This window comes from Rhea pennata, chromosome Z (assembly GCF_028389875.1).
Source record: "Rhea pennata isolate bPtePen1 chromosome Z, bPtePen1.pri, whole genome shotgun sequence".
NCBI lineage: Eukaryota > Metazoa > Chordata > Aves > Rheiformes > Rheidae > Rhea > Rhea pennata.
This window is the reverse complement of record NC_084702.1, coordinates 2,150,517-2,172,021: the sequence shown is the minus strand read 5'-3', so window position 1 is coordinate 2,172,021 and position 21,505 is coordinate 2,150,517. Positions and strand designations below refer to the sequence as shown.

Sequence of the window (21,505 nt, the reverse complement as noted above, 5' to 3'; positions counted from 1 at the left end):
CAGGTCTTTAGTGACTGGTAAGAATAGATGTGGTTTGTCCACAAGCAGGTCTTGATCCTTGATACTTTCTTTTCTCCTTTTCTTTTTAATATGGAACTGCTCTGTCCAAACACTTTTCCGTAGGAAAAGAGTGCGCAATACCAAGTCCTCCAAGCACCCTGCAGACAGCTCTACTGGGGCTCTTGAATGTGAAATGTAAATCAGCATTTCAAAAGCTGTGTTGATTGTAACTCCACATTGTCTATTCCAGTTGTAGATAGATTAGCTTGTATCCTGATTGCTGAAACACTCCCTCCTCCAGTATGGCATTGTGTTCATGCAAACAACTAATAATAGAATCTAAAAAAGAATTGTTGGGATTTCTTTGCTTGCTTTTGTTAAAAATTCAGACCTTTCTGAAGATAAATATTTCGTTTATCTGTGCGCCTTGAGAACTTGATAGCAGAAATATCTGCGATTTCCAGATGAAGTCACTTCACTGCTAATGTCCTGGCAGCTGGAATTACCTAGTTTGAGTGAAGCAAATGTTCTAAGTGAGGCTAGCATCAGGGTGGTATTCACATTCGTTTGTGTTTAGTTTTACTTGTTACATAGTTGATAGCTAGTTGCTTTCTTGAGTATGTTAGCAGCAAGCTAAATCTTTGTCATTAGGATTGGAGTTGTTTCAGTGCCATCTTCTGGGTGGAGGATTTGTCAGTGAAGCCATATCTAGAGGGGAGTTGTAGTCTGAATCCAGATAGGGGGAGCAGAAATCCTTAAAGCTGATGGCTGTATTCTGTTCTAACCCAGTGTTTTGAAAATTTAATTATTTGTGTAAACAAACCAATTAACTGCTGACTCTTCTTCAGATAGCTGTGTGAGTGATGAAAGTTAAATACATGCACTTGTGATTTTGCAAATTCTTGCATATTCATCCAGGTGCTTCTACCAACTACAACTGATTGAAGATAATAGCATTACAAAGTATTTCATCCAGAGCTATAGCAAAGATGGTGATGCTTTATCCACTGATATGACCATGAACTCTTTATTGAGCTTTGTAATGTTAAATGAAGGTGGGAGTAACTAAGAACACTGTGTAGAGTCTTCTTAGTGGAATTTTGTCCTAGTGCCCGAAGTTTTATTCCTAGGCAAAGGGTATTAATAGTCCAGGTAGTTTACTTAAAAAAAAAAAGAAAAAAAAAAAAAAAAAGGAAAGATCAGTGCCAGTCTTTCAGAAATCAGCATTGTATGGCAGTACCATTTCCAGCACGTTGCGTTGATAGTCAGATCTGTCTCACTAAGATAGGAGTATGGTCATAGGGCAAGCAACTGAGGAGCTGGTAGGAGTAAGTTCTCCACCGATTCTGAAATCTATAGCAGAAATGGGTCTGTCTTGTTTTATTTATGCCTGATATGTGTAGGTCAGCACAGTCTGGAATCTGACACACTAATCAGTCAAAATAACTTATTTATGCTGCAGTTAGTTTGTCTATAAGTTAATGCATCTGTATCTAATTACCTTATAAATCTCTTTATTTCATGATGGGACATGCAGAAATTACTGTCTGTTGTTGAAGTGATAAAGAAATTCCTATGCCTGTGTTATCACAGATGCTGTGAACTCTTGGTGTGTAAAATGTTTAAAAGGTTTCATCAGAGAACAGGAAAGGTTGAAAAGAACAGAGGATTCGCGTGACATATTGTTTTGCCTCTTGCAGACTAAAATTAGTGTAACTCACCATGAGGACTTTGACCAAAGCCTGGAGTCCTGTATGCTGATGATGCTTCTATCCTTTTTAACATAGCAGTAAAGAACTGCAGATGAGTTCCTTACTTGTGCTGAGCAGGAGATTCCCTTTCCTGTGTGCTGGTTGTAGGCAGGCAAGGTGTGTTCTTATTATGACACAGGAATGTGCTTTTCTAATATCTTCACCATCTGCCCAGATGAAGCTTTAGCTTGTGTTCTTGTCTGGCAAGAAAAGAAAACTCTCTTACCAGTGCTTAATTTCAGGGAACCTTTCTGTATGTGACATTCCTCATGCAGCTCTTGCAGGAGGACTCTTGTATTTTGCTTTTATCATACTTCATCAGAAGAAATTTTCTTCTGATGAAAGAGGAAATTTTCTTCTTGTTTTTCACAGAAATTAAAGTCTTGGGATGCTTCCAATAGTTGTGCTACTCTGAAAATGGCCTATTAGATAAGGTTCAGTTTACTGCCACGTGACACTTACGGAAATGTTTGCCTCAGAGGGTGTGGTATTTCTTTTCTTTTGAAAAAAAAAGGTGGGGGAAGCCTTTGTCAGAACTTAATGTTCTCATATTGTGTTAGTTAAGATTATTAAACAGTTTAGTGTGGCTGCTGGAATGGTCATCATGGGGTTGTCTGCTCATCTGGTGGAGCTGTAGGTCTGTTCTGTATGTGGGTATACATCAGAATTGCTCAGCAGATGGAAAGAAGAATTTCAAGATCAGTCTCGTATCTCATAATCTTATGCTTCCAAATATCTCAGTTTCTGTACCTGGCTGGTCAGGTTCTCAGTTTTGCAAAGGAGTCCAGGCTCTTGGAGCCTGATTCTGCCATAACTGGTAGTTTGAGAGAATAAGAATTATTTGGATGTCTCTTCTAGCCTGCTAGTAAAATAACTTCTTTGGAAAGTATGGTTGCTTTTTTTTTTAATTAGCTAGCTAGCGTAATAAACATAAATCTATAAAAAAGTCCTTTATCAGAAGTGAGAGTTTAGAGGATACAATTAATAACTTAGAACTTCAAGACATTAAAATGTAAACCAAGAATGGCTTGTACACACCTTTCGCACTCTTTCTTTAGATATATTTTTCACTACCCTTGCTGCCTTTACAGTGAAAAAACTCTTGGCCTTCTAAATCCCCAAAGCCTTGCTTCAGAAAAGCAGAATTAACACAATTTTGTAGTCTCTGGTCATTCCAGTAACTATTTTAGCACTTGGAGCTGTCATTATTAGAGGCTACGTGAAAATCAGGAGAAAAGCACAAACGTTCTGTCATCTTCAGATACTTAATTCTTAAATATCGAACTCTTCATTGAGCTGTGTTTGATTTTAACTTTCAATAAAATTGAAGCAATTTTAATAATAAATTATAATAATATATTGACCAAATAAAATAGATAAATGATTAAATAATATTTTCTGTATAAATATTCTTCCAATTTTCAAAGATACACTTTGACTTTACGGAAAGTGTTATAAAGGAGAGTGCATATATTTTCCTTTTAAGTAAATCTAAAGAAAGATTTATAAAGTTCATCTTTGAACATCATAGTCATGTTTTATTTCATTTGTGTGTATGTATGCATATGTGTGTTTACACATACATACATGTATGTACATGTACCTTTTACCCCCCTCTTCCCTTACCCTCACTAGTTTTCAAGCTTTTCCTACTAATGCTTCTTTGTTTCATAACCAAAAATCCATCACTTTACTGTCTGACCACAAGGCATGAAATAGCAACCGACCACCTTCTATTTTAAATGTTGCCTTTTCTGCATAGACTGATGCTTTTGTGCATGAGGTTGAAAGAAGAGTTCTTTATCAGCTCCTCTACTCTGATGTTCGTCGTGCACCAGCAGCCAGTATTGTAGCTGTGTTTGACGTTGAAAACTAGTAGATTTTTCTTGTAAGATGGCTGCGCGGGCAGGATCGTGGCTCTTCCATGGGAAGGCACGCTTCCTTGTGTAGCAGTGGTTGACCTCACTGTCCTGAAAGACAGACACATCCTGCCTTTGTGACTTAGAGGAAATGAGATCCCTATTTCTTCTCAATTCAAGGAGCAGAATTCAAGAAAGTATTAACACTCCTAGGTGTTAATTAGCTGTTTCTTAATGCAGCATAGTATATTTGAGCAGAACTTTTTTAGAAAGACAGCTGAAACACAAGGACTGTATTTTATTTTTGGTGGATTGAAAGTATCCCTTTCGAGCAAGCTGGATATCCTTTTCTAGATTTTGATTGTATTGCAAAGGTAGGAACGTGGCTATTATTTATAACTAGGAATTATCTAGATCTGTATTACTTGTCATCATTAGTTTTGCTGTAGATTTCTTCAGATTTGCTGTATCCGTAATGTGTAAATTTAATATGTATTTCCAAACAGTAAGGACATTGTCCTCCTGTAGATTTTTTTCACAGTACTTTTGATTTAATTTAGATTTTAAGCAATTATTTAATGTACTGTCTTTGATAATATGAATTTTCATATTCAAATATGAATATTTGAATTAATGAATAGTTTTTAGGGTTATGGGCCAGGCTGCTGTAAATCTTTGCTTCATTTGTAGGTTAAAAAACAACCTCTTCACTTTCTCACAAGCCTCTCTCTCCCTGTCTCTCTCTCCCTCTCTTTTAAATTAACTTTGCAATTTGCTGCAAGTAATGACTTTTCCATGTGCCATCCAGGATAATGGTTTCACTTGATTCTACTACTTGGTTCCTTTGAGGGTAGTGTATCCAACTGTTGGTTCCTGTATGGGAGAACTGTTTCATTTCCCTGGGTAAGGACTTAAAATTCTGTCTACTTAGAACAAGGAGGAGCTAATGGGCCAGCATTTTTTTTCACCTGCTACTGAATTTACCCTGACACTTTAAGCTTTTTTGGCTAGACCAGAGGGAAGATTGAAATATTTTTTGACTGTTTCTTTTCAAAGTATGAAAATATATTGGTTGAATTCTGGGTGTTTTCACACTGATGCAGGAAATGTTTCATAAACCTTAGTTCTGAGTACACTTCCTAAGCTGGAGCATGGAGCCGTAGAGGCAATGCAGAGTTGTTAAATGCTTTAAGCAATATGATATATCTATTTACAGTTCTTTGTGCGTGGCAACACAGATATTTAGCAAAAGATGAAAGCTTATTTGGTGGTCATCAAAATCCATTCCTGCAATGCCTTTGTGCATCAACACAGTACTTATCTGCGGACTGTTACCGTTGACAGTGTGCAGAAAAAATAAACTGTAAATTCACAGAGTAAAGTTTGCAAAGACATTGTGAAAATTGATTTGCAGCCCACCTGTGGGCTGGATTGTCCCATATTTGGAGCTGAATGCTGGAAGAACTCTCACCTTGCATCCTATATGACATGTGACTTGTTCATATCAGACTCCCCATAAAGTTTCAGTAGGCTATACTCCTGAAGATTTGCAAGACTTTTCTGTAGCCTAAATGGAAATTACCTGACATGCAAGTGAGAACTAAATTAATCACTGGAGCTTGAAAATCTTCTTTGATGTTGTGTCTGCACAGGTTGACATGTGTGATAATTCACAGAATGGGAAAAGCCCCCAGGTAGTTTTCTGCCCAGCCTCTGATTACTCAGAGGAGTCAAGTGCCCACAGCACTAAATGGAGTAGGCTAGGTTTTGCCTAGCAAAAGCTTGTAAATCTCAAAGAATGAAGACCCCCCCTCCACCAATACCTCCAGGGCAGCCTGTCCAGGATATACCATTCTGCAAGGCAAAAAGGTTCTCCCAGTGCTGCACCTGGATCCCTCAGCCCACATCTTGCCCCTGCTGCCCTTTGTTGCATTGCCTGGCACGGCTGAGAAGGACTGGTTCCAACTGCCCCTCAGGTACTGTGGGATGCTGTTAGATCCCCCTCAGCCTCTTCCTCATCAGACTAATCAGCCATGTATCTCAGGCTGCTGCCCAGCTGGTGATGGTCCCTTTCTGGTTTTATCAGCTCTGTGGAGGGGGGCCTGTGCCAACTGGACACAGTAGCCCAGCGGATGCATCCTTCCTGAGGACCAAGAGAGGGCTTGATGGCTTCTCTCTATTTGCTGTCCGTGTTCTTCCAAACACGGCTTGGCTTGTGGTTCGGCTTGCTTGTGATGGCAGTGCTCTCTTCCTTTTTGCTGAGCTTCAACATATCCATCTTTTGGACAGTCATTGTTAATTTAATATTGAAATAACGTGAGCTAAGGTCTAGGTGTCACTGTCTTTGTTTCCTATGATTAATTTAGCCTCAGCTCTTTGTCTGTTGATATTTTGGCTTTTTTAGTGGTAACTGCACATATAATTAGGTCAGTGGAAATAATTATTGTGGGATTTATTTTTTATCCATCTTGGTATCTAGGAGCTGTGCTTCAAACTTATGTCTTCTTGAAGACTTAACAGCATACATAAACATCGGTGTTCTCAGAATTTACATGCAATTGCTTGCAAGTGTGCTTGACACCGGCTTACAAGTACAGTGTGATCCCTGTAATCTGTCTCTGTAAAAGCTGAAGTATGTTGGTGAAAGCAGGAGAACGTGCTGCAGTTGTTTGTTATGCAGCGCAAACTGTTGCTTCCAGATAGTTACTAAACGGAGAGATGGGTTTTAGAAGTCTTGTAGCAGCTTATCATCTGTAGTATAATTACATGGATATTATGAAGTGCCTGGAAGTTAAACACTGTAAAATTATTAACTGCAATGATAAGACATGGTCAGTAGTGACACTAATGGAATTTTCTTTTCTTTTTTTTTTTTTTTTTTTTTGCCAACAGAATTTCAGAGAGAGGAGAATGTGAAGTCCCATCAAAAAAGCCTGCAGCTCTATGACACACCCTATGAACCAGAAGGCAGTGGTGTGGAATCAGATTCTGAAAGTGTGGTGAGTCAGCGTTTACGAGAAAGCAAGTTGCCACAGGATGATGACAGGCCTGCAGAAGAGTATGATCAGCCGTGGGAATGGAACAAAGTCACCATCCCAGCCCTGGCAGGTAGGATTGCTAGATCCCAACTATAAAATTCCCTCCCATGCCCATAGCATATGTACCTGTCCTTAGGAGAATTTGAGCATTGCTGCTTGGGGGGGAGGGGGAGGGCAAAAAAGAAAAGAAAGCTCTGAAAGGCAAATGTGGGCAGTCTCAAGTCTTTATCTATTGCAGAAGTATAGAACAATCCTTTCACTGGTTTGGTGCTTCAGCTGAACTCCTGTAGACTCATTCAGCACTTGGTTCATGTCAGCACTCTCTGTTTTATTAGACCTGCTACAATGGATGTTGATTGCTGTGTGACTGCATGATGAGAGAGATGTTTTGCAAGGTCCTTTGAGTGGTGAGCTGCTTCCTAAAGAAGCTGGATTAAAAAGTAGCTGTGCAGCATGCATGCAGTAGCATGCCTCTACTCAGTTTTGTTTCTTGGTGTTTGTCATGAGTGTTGTCTCCATTCTAATTGGAGCATCTCTCTAGATGTGTAGAATTTGTTTTCAGATGAATGCTTTTGAACTGCTGAAGGTCTCAGAACTTGTCAGTCTAAGAAATCTCACACTAAATAGTTTGCGGTTTCTGTGAATGCTTGTGCTTTGTGGTAATATTGGTTTGGCTCTGCTTCTTCTTTCTCCTTCCTGTTAAATTGCAGAAAGTGGCTGAGTGGACTTCATTGAGCAGTAATGGCTCATTGGTCTAGGGGTATGGTTCTTGCTTAGGGTGTGAGAGGTCCTGGGTACAAGTCCCAGATGAGCCCTTTGTCTCTTTCTCTGGAGATATTCAAAGCCTGCCTGGATGCTACCCTGTCTAATGTAATTCTGGGGGCCAAGGATTGTTTCCTTGATAGAACCTCTGTACCCCTAGCAAAGCCCAGCTAAGTCTGATATTCTGGCCCTGTTCCAGGAAGCTCTTGTAGGATGTTGCTCTTCCATTTATCTCTTGGTGACAAGTTCTGGGTAAAAGCTGTATCTGAAAACAGAGTCCTTACATTTTGGGTGTAAGCTTGACAGAAAGCTTGGGGAACATAGGCCAAAGGGAAAACTGTGTGTGGTCATGATTCTGGGAGTGAGGAGGTAAGGAAAGGGATGTAGCTCTATATGGAGGCATGGAAGAGTCTTAGGAGCAATGTTAAGGAATATCTAGTGTGAATTTATCCTGTGGTAAATCCTGTTTGTTAAATCTCATTGCTTTCTGTGTTTAAATTAAAAGACCTGCTCATTCAGTTGGTGCATCTACAGTGACTTCAGCCTCAAAATGTGCTGCTGCAACACCTTTATTATGTGATTTGGAATGTTACAATTTAGATGAGTGAAAATGTGGCAGCTTCATTGGGCTCACAGGGTGGTGTTCAGTGGTTCATACTCTTCCTGGAGATTGGTTACAGGTGTGATTCCTTAGGGGTCTGTCCTGAGACCTTTCTTGTTTAACATCTCTATCAGTAACCTGGAGAAGGAGAGGTAACATATCTCATCAGATTTGCAATGATATCAAACTGGAGATGCAGGACTGGCTATCAGAGAGACTGGATGAGGCTGGAGAAATGGACTGACAGCAGTCTCATGAAATCCAACCAGGATGAATGCAAAGAGCTGCCTCTGAAACAGACTAGCATGGAGTAAATGAAGTGAAAATGGTTTCTCCACATGTCTGTTGGCTCTGTGCTGAAGCAGGAGTCAGCCATGGTTGTGACAACACACACAACAGATAAGACAAAGTTTTTGCAAAGCTATTCAACCTGAGCATAAGAGAAATATATCAGATTAACCAGGGGCTCCTAGTAACTCATTGTGGAATACCTCTTTCTCTGTAGAAAAGATTTTTATGTTATCTGCATTGCATTTTGATTGTTTTACAGTGATTGTTCAGAATCTGCATGCTCTTGAGGAAATGTTTTGCTTCAGGAGGAGAATGGCAATGCAGAGCCTTGCTGTAGTGTTAACACTTAGTACAAAACCCACATGTTTTATTTGTCTTCTGGTACGTAACTGAAGCATGAAACGGAGAGCAAGCTCACATAGAAAAAAAGAAAACACTGGTTAAGCAACTGCAAATTTTTGATTCTTAGTATGTCCTTGAGTAACACAAAAATAGCCAAGTGAAATATATTGGTTGTTTGTAACTTCTGTGTTGCACACGGAAATCAGCATAGCAAAGTCATGAAAGTTCTGTTGAACTACTGTTTAAAGTGCTGTCATGGGGAGGTTATTCTGAGCTGTTGAACTGAAAACATGTGAAGTTTTAACATCTTCCTGTATCACTATTAATGTAAAATGTATTTCCAGCTTTCCAACAAGTCCAAGAACAAAACAGGAAAAAAAGCTTCTGTACACTTCTCTTGGGAGCTCTGTCACTTCCATCTAATAGTAGACCACTCTTATTGTGAGGATATCTTTATTCAAAATTACATTAAAACCTTCTCAAAACCTGTTTGTACTTATTATCTGAAATGAACTCCATTCTGTTTGCCTGCACTGCAGTCAAATTGCAATTGTGTGCAACGATAACAAATTTGAGTTCTCCAATACTTTGTGGAGAACCTGATCTGACGTATTGTTCTGTGATGTTTGTTTGTCTTGTACTGTAAAAGATGGAGTTGTTCTCTCCACCACTTGAAAAAAAAATGAAACATTTGCTCCCAGGATTGCTCTGTAAATCGGCTTTTTCTCTATGTCATGTAGGACGTGTTGTGCTGTCTGACAGTTTACCAGGACAACAAAGACAGGACTTCTGTTCCTCTTCATAAAAGGATTTGGCTCTATGAGCATTCTTGTGTGTTGGTTTGTGAGCAGGATGGACAATTCTTGTGGGACTGCTCATATTATAAATGTGATTCACTGATTGTAATGAGTAAGGCATCTATTTTGGAAGTAGAACAGTTTAAGAAGTTCTTTTTCTCTGCCCAAATAGATGTTTACCCTACTGCTAAACTTTGAAGCATTATGCTTTCTTTACACTTGTTAGACTGTATATGGAATATTGAACCCAGTTATGGGTGCCCCAGTACAAGACAGACATTTATTAATCAGGACAAGTTCAGCCACAGGCCTCTAAGGTGGTAAAGGGGCTCAAGGATATTGAAGCAACTGAGTTTGTTTAGTCAATAGCTTTGGGAGGATCTAATAGCAGCTTTCCAATATCTACAAGGAGGTCTTCAAGAAGATAGAGTCAGATTCTTCACAGATGCAGGAGCCTGGTGGAAGATGAGAGGCAACAAGCATAAGTTAAATCAGGAAAGATTCCAAATGGATTTGGGGGGAAAAAATCCCCATGAGAACAGTGAAACACTGGAACAGGCTTCAAAGAGGGGTTTTGCAGTGTCCGTTCCTGGATGTTTGCATTCATTGTTAAGGGATGAGTGGATAAATTCCTGAGCAACCTGGTCGTTCTGATAGCAGCCTCTGCTTTGAGCAGGAATCTTCTGAATTATTCTGTGCTTTTGCAATGCTGCATGTGATGATACTGCAACACTACAGAAATGAGAATGACAGTTCTCTACAGAACTCTATAGCGTTGATGTTCCGCGAATAGCCTGCTGTGAAAATATACTTTCTCTTTGTTTCTGATGTGATACCCTAATAGGCAGGTGGAGATGGCTTTGTCAGGAATGTGTTTCTCTTATAGCATAGTGAAGTAGAACGGTGCGGGTCTATTATGAGAGTAACTCTGCCTCTCTGCTTCATTTGTTCTGCATCTTTAGTTTGGGGTTAGTTTGGGTTTGTTTCCAACCCAAGCTGTTATCCATAATATCTATCCTGACGAATGTGGCTGGGAGGAAGAAAGAGGTGGATGAACATGAAGGAACTGCTTAACAAGAAACCTCTTGCCCAGCAACCCCATTCATATTGTTAGACTCCTATGGAAGAGAAGAGGGACTGGAGAAAGTTGATTTCTGTTTTCTAGTAGTATGGTTTGCTCTATCATGTCTGCTCTTAGTACTTTTGGAGATTTCCAGGCTCAGTCACTTTCCATTAAGTGAATGCTGGTAACTTTCTGGAGCCTAAACCTAACCCAATATCCAGTTCTGCTGAATGCCGTGTAAGTAAAAGAAATCTCTCTCTAAAGAACATGAACTCCAACAGAAGCCTAACCTGCTTGTGTAGCTTCCACTAGGACACAGCTCTGCTGCTAAGCCCTGCCATGATAAAAACAGTTTTGAGTTCAGGCTTGTCTGAGCTGAGTTATCACTTTTGCTGGGGCCAATAAAATGCTTGCTTGGCTGGTACTGGGAGGCTGTCTGGCTACAAGAATCCTAGTTGCGATGTGGGATACCTATTGTGTGTCAAGACAGGCTTATCAGTTTGGCCATGGTCAGAGGAGAGGTAAATCCTTAGGCTTGCACAGCAGCACGATTGTTCTGTTGCATGTGCTGGAAATTAATCTGGCATCTGTGTCTGAAAGCTTCTGCTTCTGGTGTCTGCTGTGCTGTGGACGCTTTTCTGGTGCAGATACTGCTGCCCTAATTCAATAGCTATTCTCTTCTCTGTTTGTATGTCCCTGTGCTGAAACACCCTGTGCTCTGCAAATGTGAAGCTTCCGTCTTCTGACAGATGAGCCTGCCTACTCTGCAGTGAAGTCCCTAGTAAAACTGTTCTACAGGCAGTGTGGCTGCTGCCTGGAAGGATCTTCAAGCTGTGCCCAGGATATGAGGCAGCTCTGCATTGCCACAAGCTGTGGGTTTGCGCTGGGTCATCAGTACTCTTTGCATTTGCTTTCTGAGGAATTTGTGTTTTCTGCTCAAGACTCGGGAGGTTTTTCTGTCCTTGGGCCTGTTCTCTGTGTTCTGTCTGTCCCTTATCCTCACTATGTCTGCATCTTGCCCTGCTTCCCTTCTGCTTCTGGTCTTATCTTCCTCTCCCCTTTCTCATGTCCCTCAGACATGGCTAGTGTCTCTCATCCATCCTTCTTGGACCTAACACTTTGTCCCACCCTCTTGCCTCTTGGTATCTCTTTGGGATTTACTTTCTCCCATGTTCAGGCCCTTGGTCCCTGTCACTCAAGAGTCTCTCCTGTTTGCCCTGTGTTTATATCTGCCCACAAGAAAGGAGCCTGATGGGATTCTTGATTCATCCTCATCCATTCATCACCTTGGGCTAGCCCAGACCTCACAAGAATGTCAGCAGCAGTCATAGGAGGCTCAAGGAGTAGGGTAGTTGAAGTCCCTCCAACTACCCAAAAGGGGGGTTGGGGGACATGCCTGAATAAGTGACATATAAAACTTTAAAATTAAGTTCTTTAGGGATATTTATATCTCTGCAGTATTTTATGTGGTGTGGCCTAGTACACTGTGAAATTGATTTTTTCCTTGCATATTAGTATGTAAAGAATATTAGTAAGTATTAGTAATTTTGATAATTTTCCAAAGGCAAAGAGTTAACATGAGCTTCCCACGGAAGGGTGGTGATTGTGTCCTGCCCAGAGGTTGTTTTTTTTTTGTTTTTTTTTTTTTTTTTTTTTTCAGAGTGAACAAAATATCTGAAACAGAAGCTTCTTTGTTCGGCAATACTGAAAATACAAGCTAAGTATTTACAGTACAGTGCAGGCCAGGGCATTTCTGCCTCCAGCGAGATCACTCTTAAGTGTGACTTGACAGACAGGTTTCTCAATGAGGATTAAAAAGGTCCAAAAGTGACATTATTGGTTTAAAATGTAATTCTTCTCAAGAGTCATATGTACACACATGAAAATCCTGGGCCTTGTTTTGTACATATTGTGCCTATCATATGAAATGACTGAGTGACTGAGTTTTATTTCACCAAAAAAGGGAATAAATTGATTAGTTTCTGTTAGATCACAGCTCACTTGGTCCCTGTGAAATCTTTGGGCTTTGTAATTATTTTTACACCCTTTTTTTTCCTGTCTGTTATCAGGTGAATTCTGAATAGTATTTATTTTAGTGTTGACTTTGAAAAAGAAAATGAGTTTTGGTGTTGGTTCATTCTTCATCTTTAGTTTTTTTTAATTTGTCTACATATGACTGTTAAATAATTAGGCATAATCCATCCAATAATAGACTTTAATTTGCTGTGTATGAATTTTCTTTTAAGGGATTATGTAATTTTCTTTTATGAAGACACACTTAATTAAAGCATAGCTTTTAAAACTGACAGACTAAAGGAAATTTAAAGTGTTACAGTATATGAATCCTTTATGGGTTCACATCAGCATGTGAAGCATGTTTAGTTTCTCACTTCTAAAAGCTATATTTTAATTCTATTTTACAGTACTAGGAGGGTAAACTTATTTTTTCAGGCAAATCAATTATCTATGGTTAGATCTGTAATTCAGTACAACTTAGTATGTCTGAGATAACTGGTTATTTGTTACAGATGAGTACTTCAGGACTGGCTGCAAGTATAAATTAGGACTACTTTCTAACCAGCGCTCACTGTAAATCTAACTTCCAGGCAGTATAAATATTTAAAACATGACAACAAGAGCTCTAGCTTCTAAATTTGAAAAAATAAAATGTTTGCAGTGCAGAAGTTTGGTCCTTCTGCTGAGATGTCTGAAGCACGTCGGACTTTTTTGAGCACTGGGGTTCTTCAGTGTAGCTTGCCAAACCAGCCCTGTGTTTTTTTGTTCCATTTTAACTGAGGTGGATTTCTCTGATGAGCACAACCTTGTCGTAAGTGGTAATAGAGATGCTGGCAATGGACAAATCTCACTTTACCGGTCCCAACCACCTCTGAAGTTGTGGAGGTTGCAAAGTGGAAGGTGACCACTGCTAAAACTTCACCTTTTTAAGATCCACCTGGAAGGATGGCAGACATTTGTGATTTAAAGTGTAGACACAATGAGACTTGTACAGTGAATGTTTTCAGTTGTTTGTGTGACAGACCCGAGGAACAAACCAAAATGTCAAGAAACACCGAGAGTTACTGTGTCGTCAATTATTCATGCAAGTCTGAACGGAACGTTTGTTACCCTGCCATCAGTTCAGGACTTATTACTGAAATGGTGTGTATCAAGCCTGGTTTCTACTCGCACTTGGACAGATGGGGAAGAAGCTGGAGGTGTGCGTGGCCTGTGATGTCTGGTCAGGCTGAGGACATCATTCCCACAATGTGTCTCCCCAGCATAGCACAGAGCTGGTCTCTAGGTGTCATGCTGACACTTGCAGAGCGGGAAGTGCATGGTCTTTCACAGGAACATTTGCTGTTAATGAGACGGCAAAAAAACATGGCTCTCCTTGCAATGCAGCATGTTACCTGTCTATGGCTTGAGTTCTTTCACAAACAGATTTGGGTTTATTTTGTTGGAGTCTGCAAGGTGATGCAAGAAGGAAGGAAATAATAGCTAAAGCTGAGATGTGTTTTTAAGGCTTTTATGGGATGAGGACAGGTCTTGTTAGACCTCCTGCTGAGCTCGGCAGTCGAGTTTGGTTAGAACGGCTGACAACCTGGCTAAATGACAAGAACAAAGTAATTTTCTGGTACATAAGTTTTTCTGGAAGGGGAGATGGCAACACTGGGCAGCCCATTCAAGAACATCAGGCTAACACTGGCTCCTGCTTGAATACATAAGCCTTGATTCTTGGCTGATATGTAGGGGTAGCAAAGCTCTGGGAAAAGAAATATATCTGAAGTTTGTAAAGCCCATATAAATACTGTTTTATAAAATAAGTGACTCTCTGGTGTGTAGGGATCCAGATGGCCTATTCATGGCCACTGCTCACTGCTTGGATTCCTTGAGGAAGAACTGCAGATACCAAACTTGGCCAGCTCTGCTGGCCACGGTTGCTAATTTACAGAAGGGTGGTGCCCAAGGTCCCAGAGGACAGGAAAAAGGGGAGTGCTGGCATGCCACCCCCAGTGGGCTATGGCACCAACTGCAGGGCAGAAGAAGAGAGAAAGCATGGAGAGAAGGGAAAGGATGTAGCCAGTTCCACAACTGTAATGGCTGTGTAAACAGAAATACTGTGTCAATGAGAAGTTTTCCGCTCCAGCTGCCTGGAACTGAGCTGGTGAACCTTCACTGTAGGTGCTAAGATGAGTTCTGATAATAGCATCACGTGGGCTGATGTCTTATTTTGCGTATCATACTTGCCAGTTTTAGTCTGTTTGATAGCCATTTGGGGCTGTTTCTTCCTGCCAATTCAATTCACACACACACACACACACACACACAAATAAAAATAAAAAAAAGCTGGAGTCCAGAGTGTCTGTGCTTTTCAGAGAAACAAAACATTCATAAGTTTCTGAAATTCAACTTTCTGTGCTACTTTTGAAGAATACACCTTTCTTCCAACCATCACGATATTGTAAGGATATTGCTGTTTACAGTTGGGTAAGGGTTTGTTTGTTTTGTGAACTAAATGTTTTTGGTGTCTGAAAGATGTTGCTCAGTAGCTGAAGACATTCAATTTACAAGTATTCATAAAGTTCCCAAATTATAGTACCAGATGTTTTTCTTACTGCTGAAGTAAGTGTTGTGTGTGTGTGTTTCAGTGGCAGGTACACACATGCCCTGTTTTCCCTTGTTCAGCTAATCAACTTTCATTATCCAGTAATTAAGCTAAATCTGAATTTCCATTTTTCAAAAAAATGTATATATATTTCTGCCATGTAAGCTTCAGAATATGTTTGAATACATTTGCCCCACTTTGGCAGTAATTTCTACTGACTTAACTAGTTAGAGGAACAATCTAGAACTATCCTGAATCTCCTAAACTAATAAATAAATAAATAAATAAATAACCCAGAACTCCTCCCTCATCTCTCTTCTTTATACATTATCTTACTGAAGAGTACAGCTGCCTTCTGTTCCGTAGAGCTGCTTCAAACCAGTAGTCATCTGAGCTGAGCTCTAAATGTGTGAGAACTGTAGCATGCTGTTGCAGGGATGCCCTTTAAGCATCCTTACAACATTTTGTTCTATCTTTGCTTCTTAAATTCACATGAGAGCTGATTGCCCTGTGTGTGTGTGCATGTATGTGGGACTTGTGGTGTTTACCTCTTGACATCAGTAACATTTGTTTTACATGATCCCTGCTAGATGACCTGAAAAAGATGGTATGGGTAGCTCATGTAACTGGTTCTGCCAATATTCTCTCCTTTAATAGTGTCATATTATAGAAATTGATTATAAGAATTGGAATGCATAGAATCTGAAAGTGTAGTTTTTATAGGCATGAGGATGCAGGTCTCATTATTATGTGCGTTGTAACAGACGATGTGGTGTTCTGAGAAATTACAGCTCTGCTAATAAGCTGTATCTCTTTCCTTGGAATAACACAGTTTGTGAGAGAAACCGACAAATGGCATTTTCCTTTTTCATCACTCTTTGTACCCTTGTATTTCAAGACAAAAAAGGCTTGTGCCAGCTTTGTATAAGTGGATATGTTTTTTGTTTTTTGTTTTTTTTAATCATTGCTGCTTGCCAGCATTTTTGATGTGGAGATATGGGTGTTTGCTGTCCATATTTTCACCCCATATTTGCATACTGTTTTAGTATTCCATATTAGCTGAAGCAAGATGAATTCTTGGTGCCCTAACCTGTTTGTTGTCTTAATTGTAGTAGGTGAAATGACTGAAAAGGTTGTCTTTGGCACTGTGAGGTATATAGTATGACAGTATCACCTTATGGCTAGAGAATATCAGAAGTGTTAAGATAAGCACTGGCATTTGACCTGTGTTTGGAAGTGTGTGGATTATATTACTGAGTTGTATAAAGGCAAGAGTTTTGAGACTGTGCTGTGCACCATTAAATATGACATCTTCAGATTATACACAATTTCGTAGATAAACCCCTAGATTTCATGCTAGTGAATGCATGCTTATTCTGCCTGAAAAGTGTGACAACTCTCTAAATGCTACAGCTATGTTGGTCCTTGTTAACCTTGCTTGCCTGGAGAGGTAACTATTGTGTATCTTGCAGCCCAGTTTAATGGAAGTGAGAAACGGCAGGCATCTCCTCCTCTCTCAAATGACCAGCGCAGGCAGTTACGAGCACTCAGAGGAGGCTTTAAACCCATCAAACATGGCAGTCCCGAGTTTTGTGGAATCCTTGGAGAGAGAATAGATCCAACTATTCCACTGGAAAAACAGATGTAAGTAAGCACAGTAATTGCTCTCTACCTCTTTGCAAACACTTATAGGAGCAGCAGATGTCCTCTGTCCTGCTGTACAACGCCTCTTCCTCTGTGGTCCTTGTTAATGCTCACAGAAAATTATTATTTCTACAGAGCCTAAGTAATATCTGTGAGGGATAAAAAAAGTTAAATAAGAACCTCTTTGAACTCACCTCAGGAACAGTGAATTTTATCTGCCAAGTCACATGTGGCTTATTCCACTTTTCCTCCAAGTTATTTCATTACTTTGGGGGAAATAGGTGTGTATCATATGCATCTGAACTGTGCTTTAGAGCTTCATGAATTCCATATATTTATGGTTATATAGCATACTTCTGGTATCTCACATGTGCCTTACGTCTATATGTAACACTGCTCTAGGTTATAGATTTTTTTAAAAAAGAGACAGTTATTTCTGCTATCATGTTGTCAAATTCGGGATGATATGTAGAGTGGCTTTTCATCTCCAGATTCAAAGAGTGACTCTGTTCTGCCTCATTGCTGTCCTTCCCTAACCATGAACATGTTAATTAACATGGTTTGTGCGTTGGAAAGATCCACTGTCCTGAACCATACTAAAGGTGCAGCCTCAAAGACAGGGCTGAAATCTTGTCTAATCCAAAAGAGAAAAAAAAATATTATTGTGATACAGTTTGTGCTAGTTAGACTGTTGTCTGTGAGCACTGAGGAGTCCAAGAAATGCACTCAGTAGGGTCATTGAACTGTGTCTTGAATCCATCAAAATGGTCCTACACCAGGCCATGATGTTCTAAGTTAGATGGAGAACTTATTTTTGGAGAAGAGGGAAGACATAATTTAGCTTGCATTTGAATGCTCTTAGAGTGGAAAAAAACTTTGTCCAGGAGCAGTAGCAGTATTGAGAGTGTTAGTGTTGAATCCTATCACACCTCAAATCCTCAGTAGGAGAGAATACTCCTGTCTGACAGTTGTGTCTAAGGGAAGGTAGTTCCAGAAGTTCCTTTTCCTTTGGCACTCTATCTTTCCGTGCAACGTTTGAGCCCTTAAGCTTGAAATGGAGTATAATATCACTCACATGGTGTCATGTTCTATCCCATTAACCACAGTGAAAGCTTTGAGGCACCTGCTCACTGGCAGAGGGAAGAGCAACCTCTCTTGTGAAATTACTCACTGAACACTATAGATCAATGTTTAAAGTGCTTTACATTTGTCTATAAAATTTGATCTTCAAACTTGAATAGTTCTAGTCCAAAAACACTTTTAAAATATTGTAGAAAGTTGAACATGTTAATTAACTTTTGATTCTTATATAGGTTATTGTGTAGTTATCTTTCAATAAATATGCTGAATGTTTTTGGTAACCTACTTAATTTGTGAGGCAATCTGATGTTTATGTTTAGTCCTTAATTTGCAACAGACACATTAGGCAGGCTGATCACTGCAAATTAAAATTAAAGACTGCAGATTCAGCACACTTCAATAATTAAAGGAAATAAAACTATTCATACTGGACTCTTTTTGGTTTATATGTATGCAGGATCAAATATGAAAGGAATGTGCAGTTAACAGTAATATGGAGAAAATTAAATAGCTTGGATTTGTTGTACTGTAGATTAATCATACTCATCCAAACTAATCACATTTTAGTGACACCTGTCCACAGCATCTGCCAAGCCAGTCCCTCATTCTTTCTCTCTACAAATATGCACTATGTTTTAGTAGACAGCAGGATCTCACGGAAAGGAAACATGCTAATTAACAAGAGAATTAGCAAAGCATACGCCAGGAAGTTTCCCTAATGGACTGAAACACCAATGTATGATAATATGTCAAGCAATGAGTTGGTTGTGATTATAAGATCCCCGTTTATGAACTTAGTAACTCATAGACACAGGGAAATTGAATGAAATTGTTTGGCTTCCTCAAAGCAACAGTGAAAAAAGAAAAGTGTGCTCTGCTTTGTTCTCTGCATCCTGTTGAAAGTGAATCCTTCTCAGGCTTATATACAAGACCTGGTGACATCCTGTTTTACTCTGACCGTTTCAGGGACAGTTTAGTGTTGCGCATTATATGAACTGCAGTAACTGATTGCACTGCTGCATAACCAATGCAGCTGTCCTGTCTTCAGTGAAGCTGTGGCCTCTGAGAGCTGAAATATGATCATTGACAAAATTAAGAACATCATGAAGAATGTCTACAAGCCACGTATCAGGATGCTTTAAATTAACCTTAGGAGAAAATCCTGATAAAGGTAGAAGTACATAGTTACATTTGAACTTTGCTTCTAGATTTGTATTGTGTTTTTTCAGGATTCATCCAGGTTTGGATGAGGTTTCACTGACCTGTTTCCCAAGTATCATTTCACTCTTCTGTGAACTTATTCTTGACATTCAAGTCTTGACCCTTCTGTAAAAATAATCTGTATGTTGACATCTGAAGAATAGGCATACTCAGGGTAAGCAGCTGCAATACAGTTGAAACGGCAAGTTAGTCGAGAACTTTCAGCTGGTTATAGCACCATGCTTATCTGTCTGGTTATCCGGGGCATGAATAGTCTGATTGTCCCGTCTCCATTGCCATGCGATGCACAAGCAATTACACTTCTGAATACTCATATTTACTCTCAGCTGTAACCAGAGCTTCTGAGCTCTGGCTCAGATCAGATGTTTTTCCATTCGCAGTTCTCTATACTTTGTTGTTCTTCTCCCAACTCTATTTCCAAAACCCAGTTTTGTTTCTTGGAAGCAACTTGGTGTTCTTAGATTTCAGGACACTTTCCTAGTTTTGGCTGGGTTTGTGTTTTATATTGGTTTTATTTGCCACTTTCCTTGGGGAAAAGAAAGAGAAATTACCTGTGATATTAGGAATTGAGGTTCTTTCCCAATTCCGTTTTCTGATAGACTCTTATTAATTTAGCATCCTTCCGTTATGCTCAAAATACAACCTAGCTTTTAAATTGCTTGTTGAGAAACATCCTTCAGTAGTAAGTAGCTGATGGGGGAAGAGGGGACATTGTCTGAAAATAACCACTCTTGAGGATCCTTCATTGCTGCTTGTGGTGTGGTAGAGCTGTCACAGCATCCCTTCCTGGTCTGTGTTGAATATACAATAGTTTAACCCTTCTGTTGCTTTCTGTAGTACAGACTGTGGTGGCAATCAGATCAGGCACTTGATGAATTTTTAATTTGGTCACCAGCTTTTGTTTAGCGCATTCATTAGATTTGACAACGGAGCTGATGTTGGCCCAAGGTGTTTAAGAGATACCCGTGAAAGGAATCTCTCTGGTGTTTATTCACTTAGCTTTAGGTAGAGCAGCTCCCTTCTTGGAGGAGGTTAGCAGAGAGATAAATTTAGAAAAAAATGGAAGGAAACTTTTGCACAAGGCCAGTCATGGTTCCTGTCATTGACTAGCAGAGAGCATTTCTGGTGTATGCATCCTATGCAGGCACAGTAGCACCATCTCATGATTTGGAGTGCAGCTCGCAGCTGCGGTAAGGAGGAGATTTCTCTTAAAGGTGTGATTGATTCCATGCAGTGCCAGGCTCATTATGTGCTTGAGGAAATTTGGGGGAAGGACCTGCTGCTTTTCAGTGTTTGTTACTGGATTTTAAGATTTTAATCTTTGATTAAAAACTGAAGTATTCTTTGATTGCAATGTTCAGTTTAATAAAGGACTCACCTTTTCTCTTCTGAGTTCCTTTCTTCTCAATATAGAAGAGTTTTCAAAACTGATCATGTCCTTTTGACAGATACCCCCAAGGATTTACTAAAAACACTGGTGTTTTCCCAGCTGTGCTTAGAAAGTGTCTTTGTTTTCACAATGGGGAAATAAGCACCTTTCTTGATTGCTCTTCTCTTTTCTTAAAGACTTTTTTGCAAGTATCTTCCTATTTCAATTGTTTTTATTCTTCATAAAAGGTTTTGTTTGCTTTCAGTTGAAATGCTGATGTAGTATGGGGACAAAAGGGAGTAAGCATGTATCCTGGGGGTCTAGTGCTTGCAAGTTAGAGATTACAATGTCCTGCTCTTGATGAGAATTTATTACATAAAAAAAATTACGTCAATCTTGTCATGTGCTGTCCTGATCTAAGCTTTTCCCTTCAGTGAAAAGGAACTACAAGCTAGCCCAGGCTTAATGTTAACTTCAGGTAAGGCAAGCAATGTGTTTTTTGTCTTTAAGATGTTAGATCTTTAAATGTTATTTATTCGTATCTTAAAGGAACAAACTAGCAAAAGCAGTATCAGTCGGAATATGCATGTCTTAATCTCTCTGCTTTTTCCTAGATGGTATCATGGAGCAATCAGTCGGACAGATGCAGAAAACCTGTTACGTTTATGTAAAGAGTGTAGCTACCTTGTAAGGAATAGTCAAACAAGCAAGCATGACTATTCTCTTTCACTGAAGTAAGTATCTGTCAGTAAAACATGTAAATGTAATTTATAGGCCAGAACTTTTGTAGTGCAAGAAAAGAAAATGAGGCAATATCTGTTGCACCAGTTCAGCTCGGTAAAGCGCTCAGAGGATTTGAGACTGTTGGCCTGCATGGTATGTAGTGAGAGTTACTGGTTTGGGATCTGGTAAGAGATTGTTAGTCTTTGGTGCTCATTTAACAAAATATACTTGGAGTTTTATGTGCATCTGATTAGAAATTCTACTGCTGCTTCTGCTAGATTTCAGATTTAGCAACTGTATAGTTCAGAGATATATTCTTTCTGTGAAAGGCTCTTCAGTCATAGAAAAAACTTTGTGT

General features: G+C 39.6%; 1 protein-coding gene across 1 annotated transcript in view; it reads left to right on the top strand.

Moving 5' to 3' along the window:
• The window catches only part of SHB (SH2 domain containing adaptor protein B), a 69,398-nt gene that overhangs the window by 29,225 nt on the left and 18,668 nt on the right, over window positions 1-21,505 (top strand). The window contains exons 3-5 of the mRNA XM_062600172.1: window positions 6,503-6,718; window positions 16,583-16,754; window positions 21,039-21,158. Coding sequence (XP_062456156.1) covers window positions 6,503-6,718; window positions 16,583-16,754; window positions 21,039-21,158 — 508 coding nt within the window. The remainder of the gene's footprint in view (window positions 1-6,502; window positions 6,719-16,582; window positions 16,755-21,038; window positions 21,159-21,505) is intronic.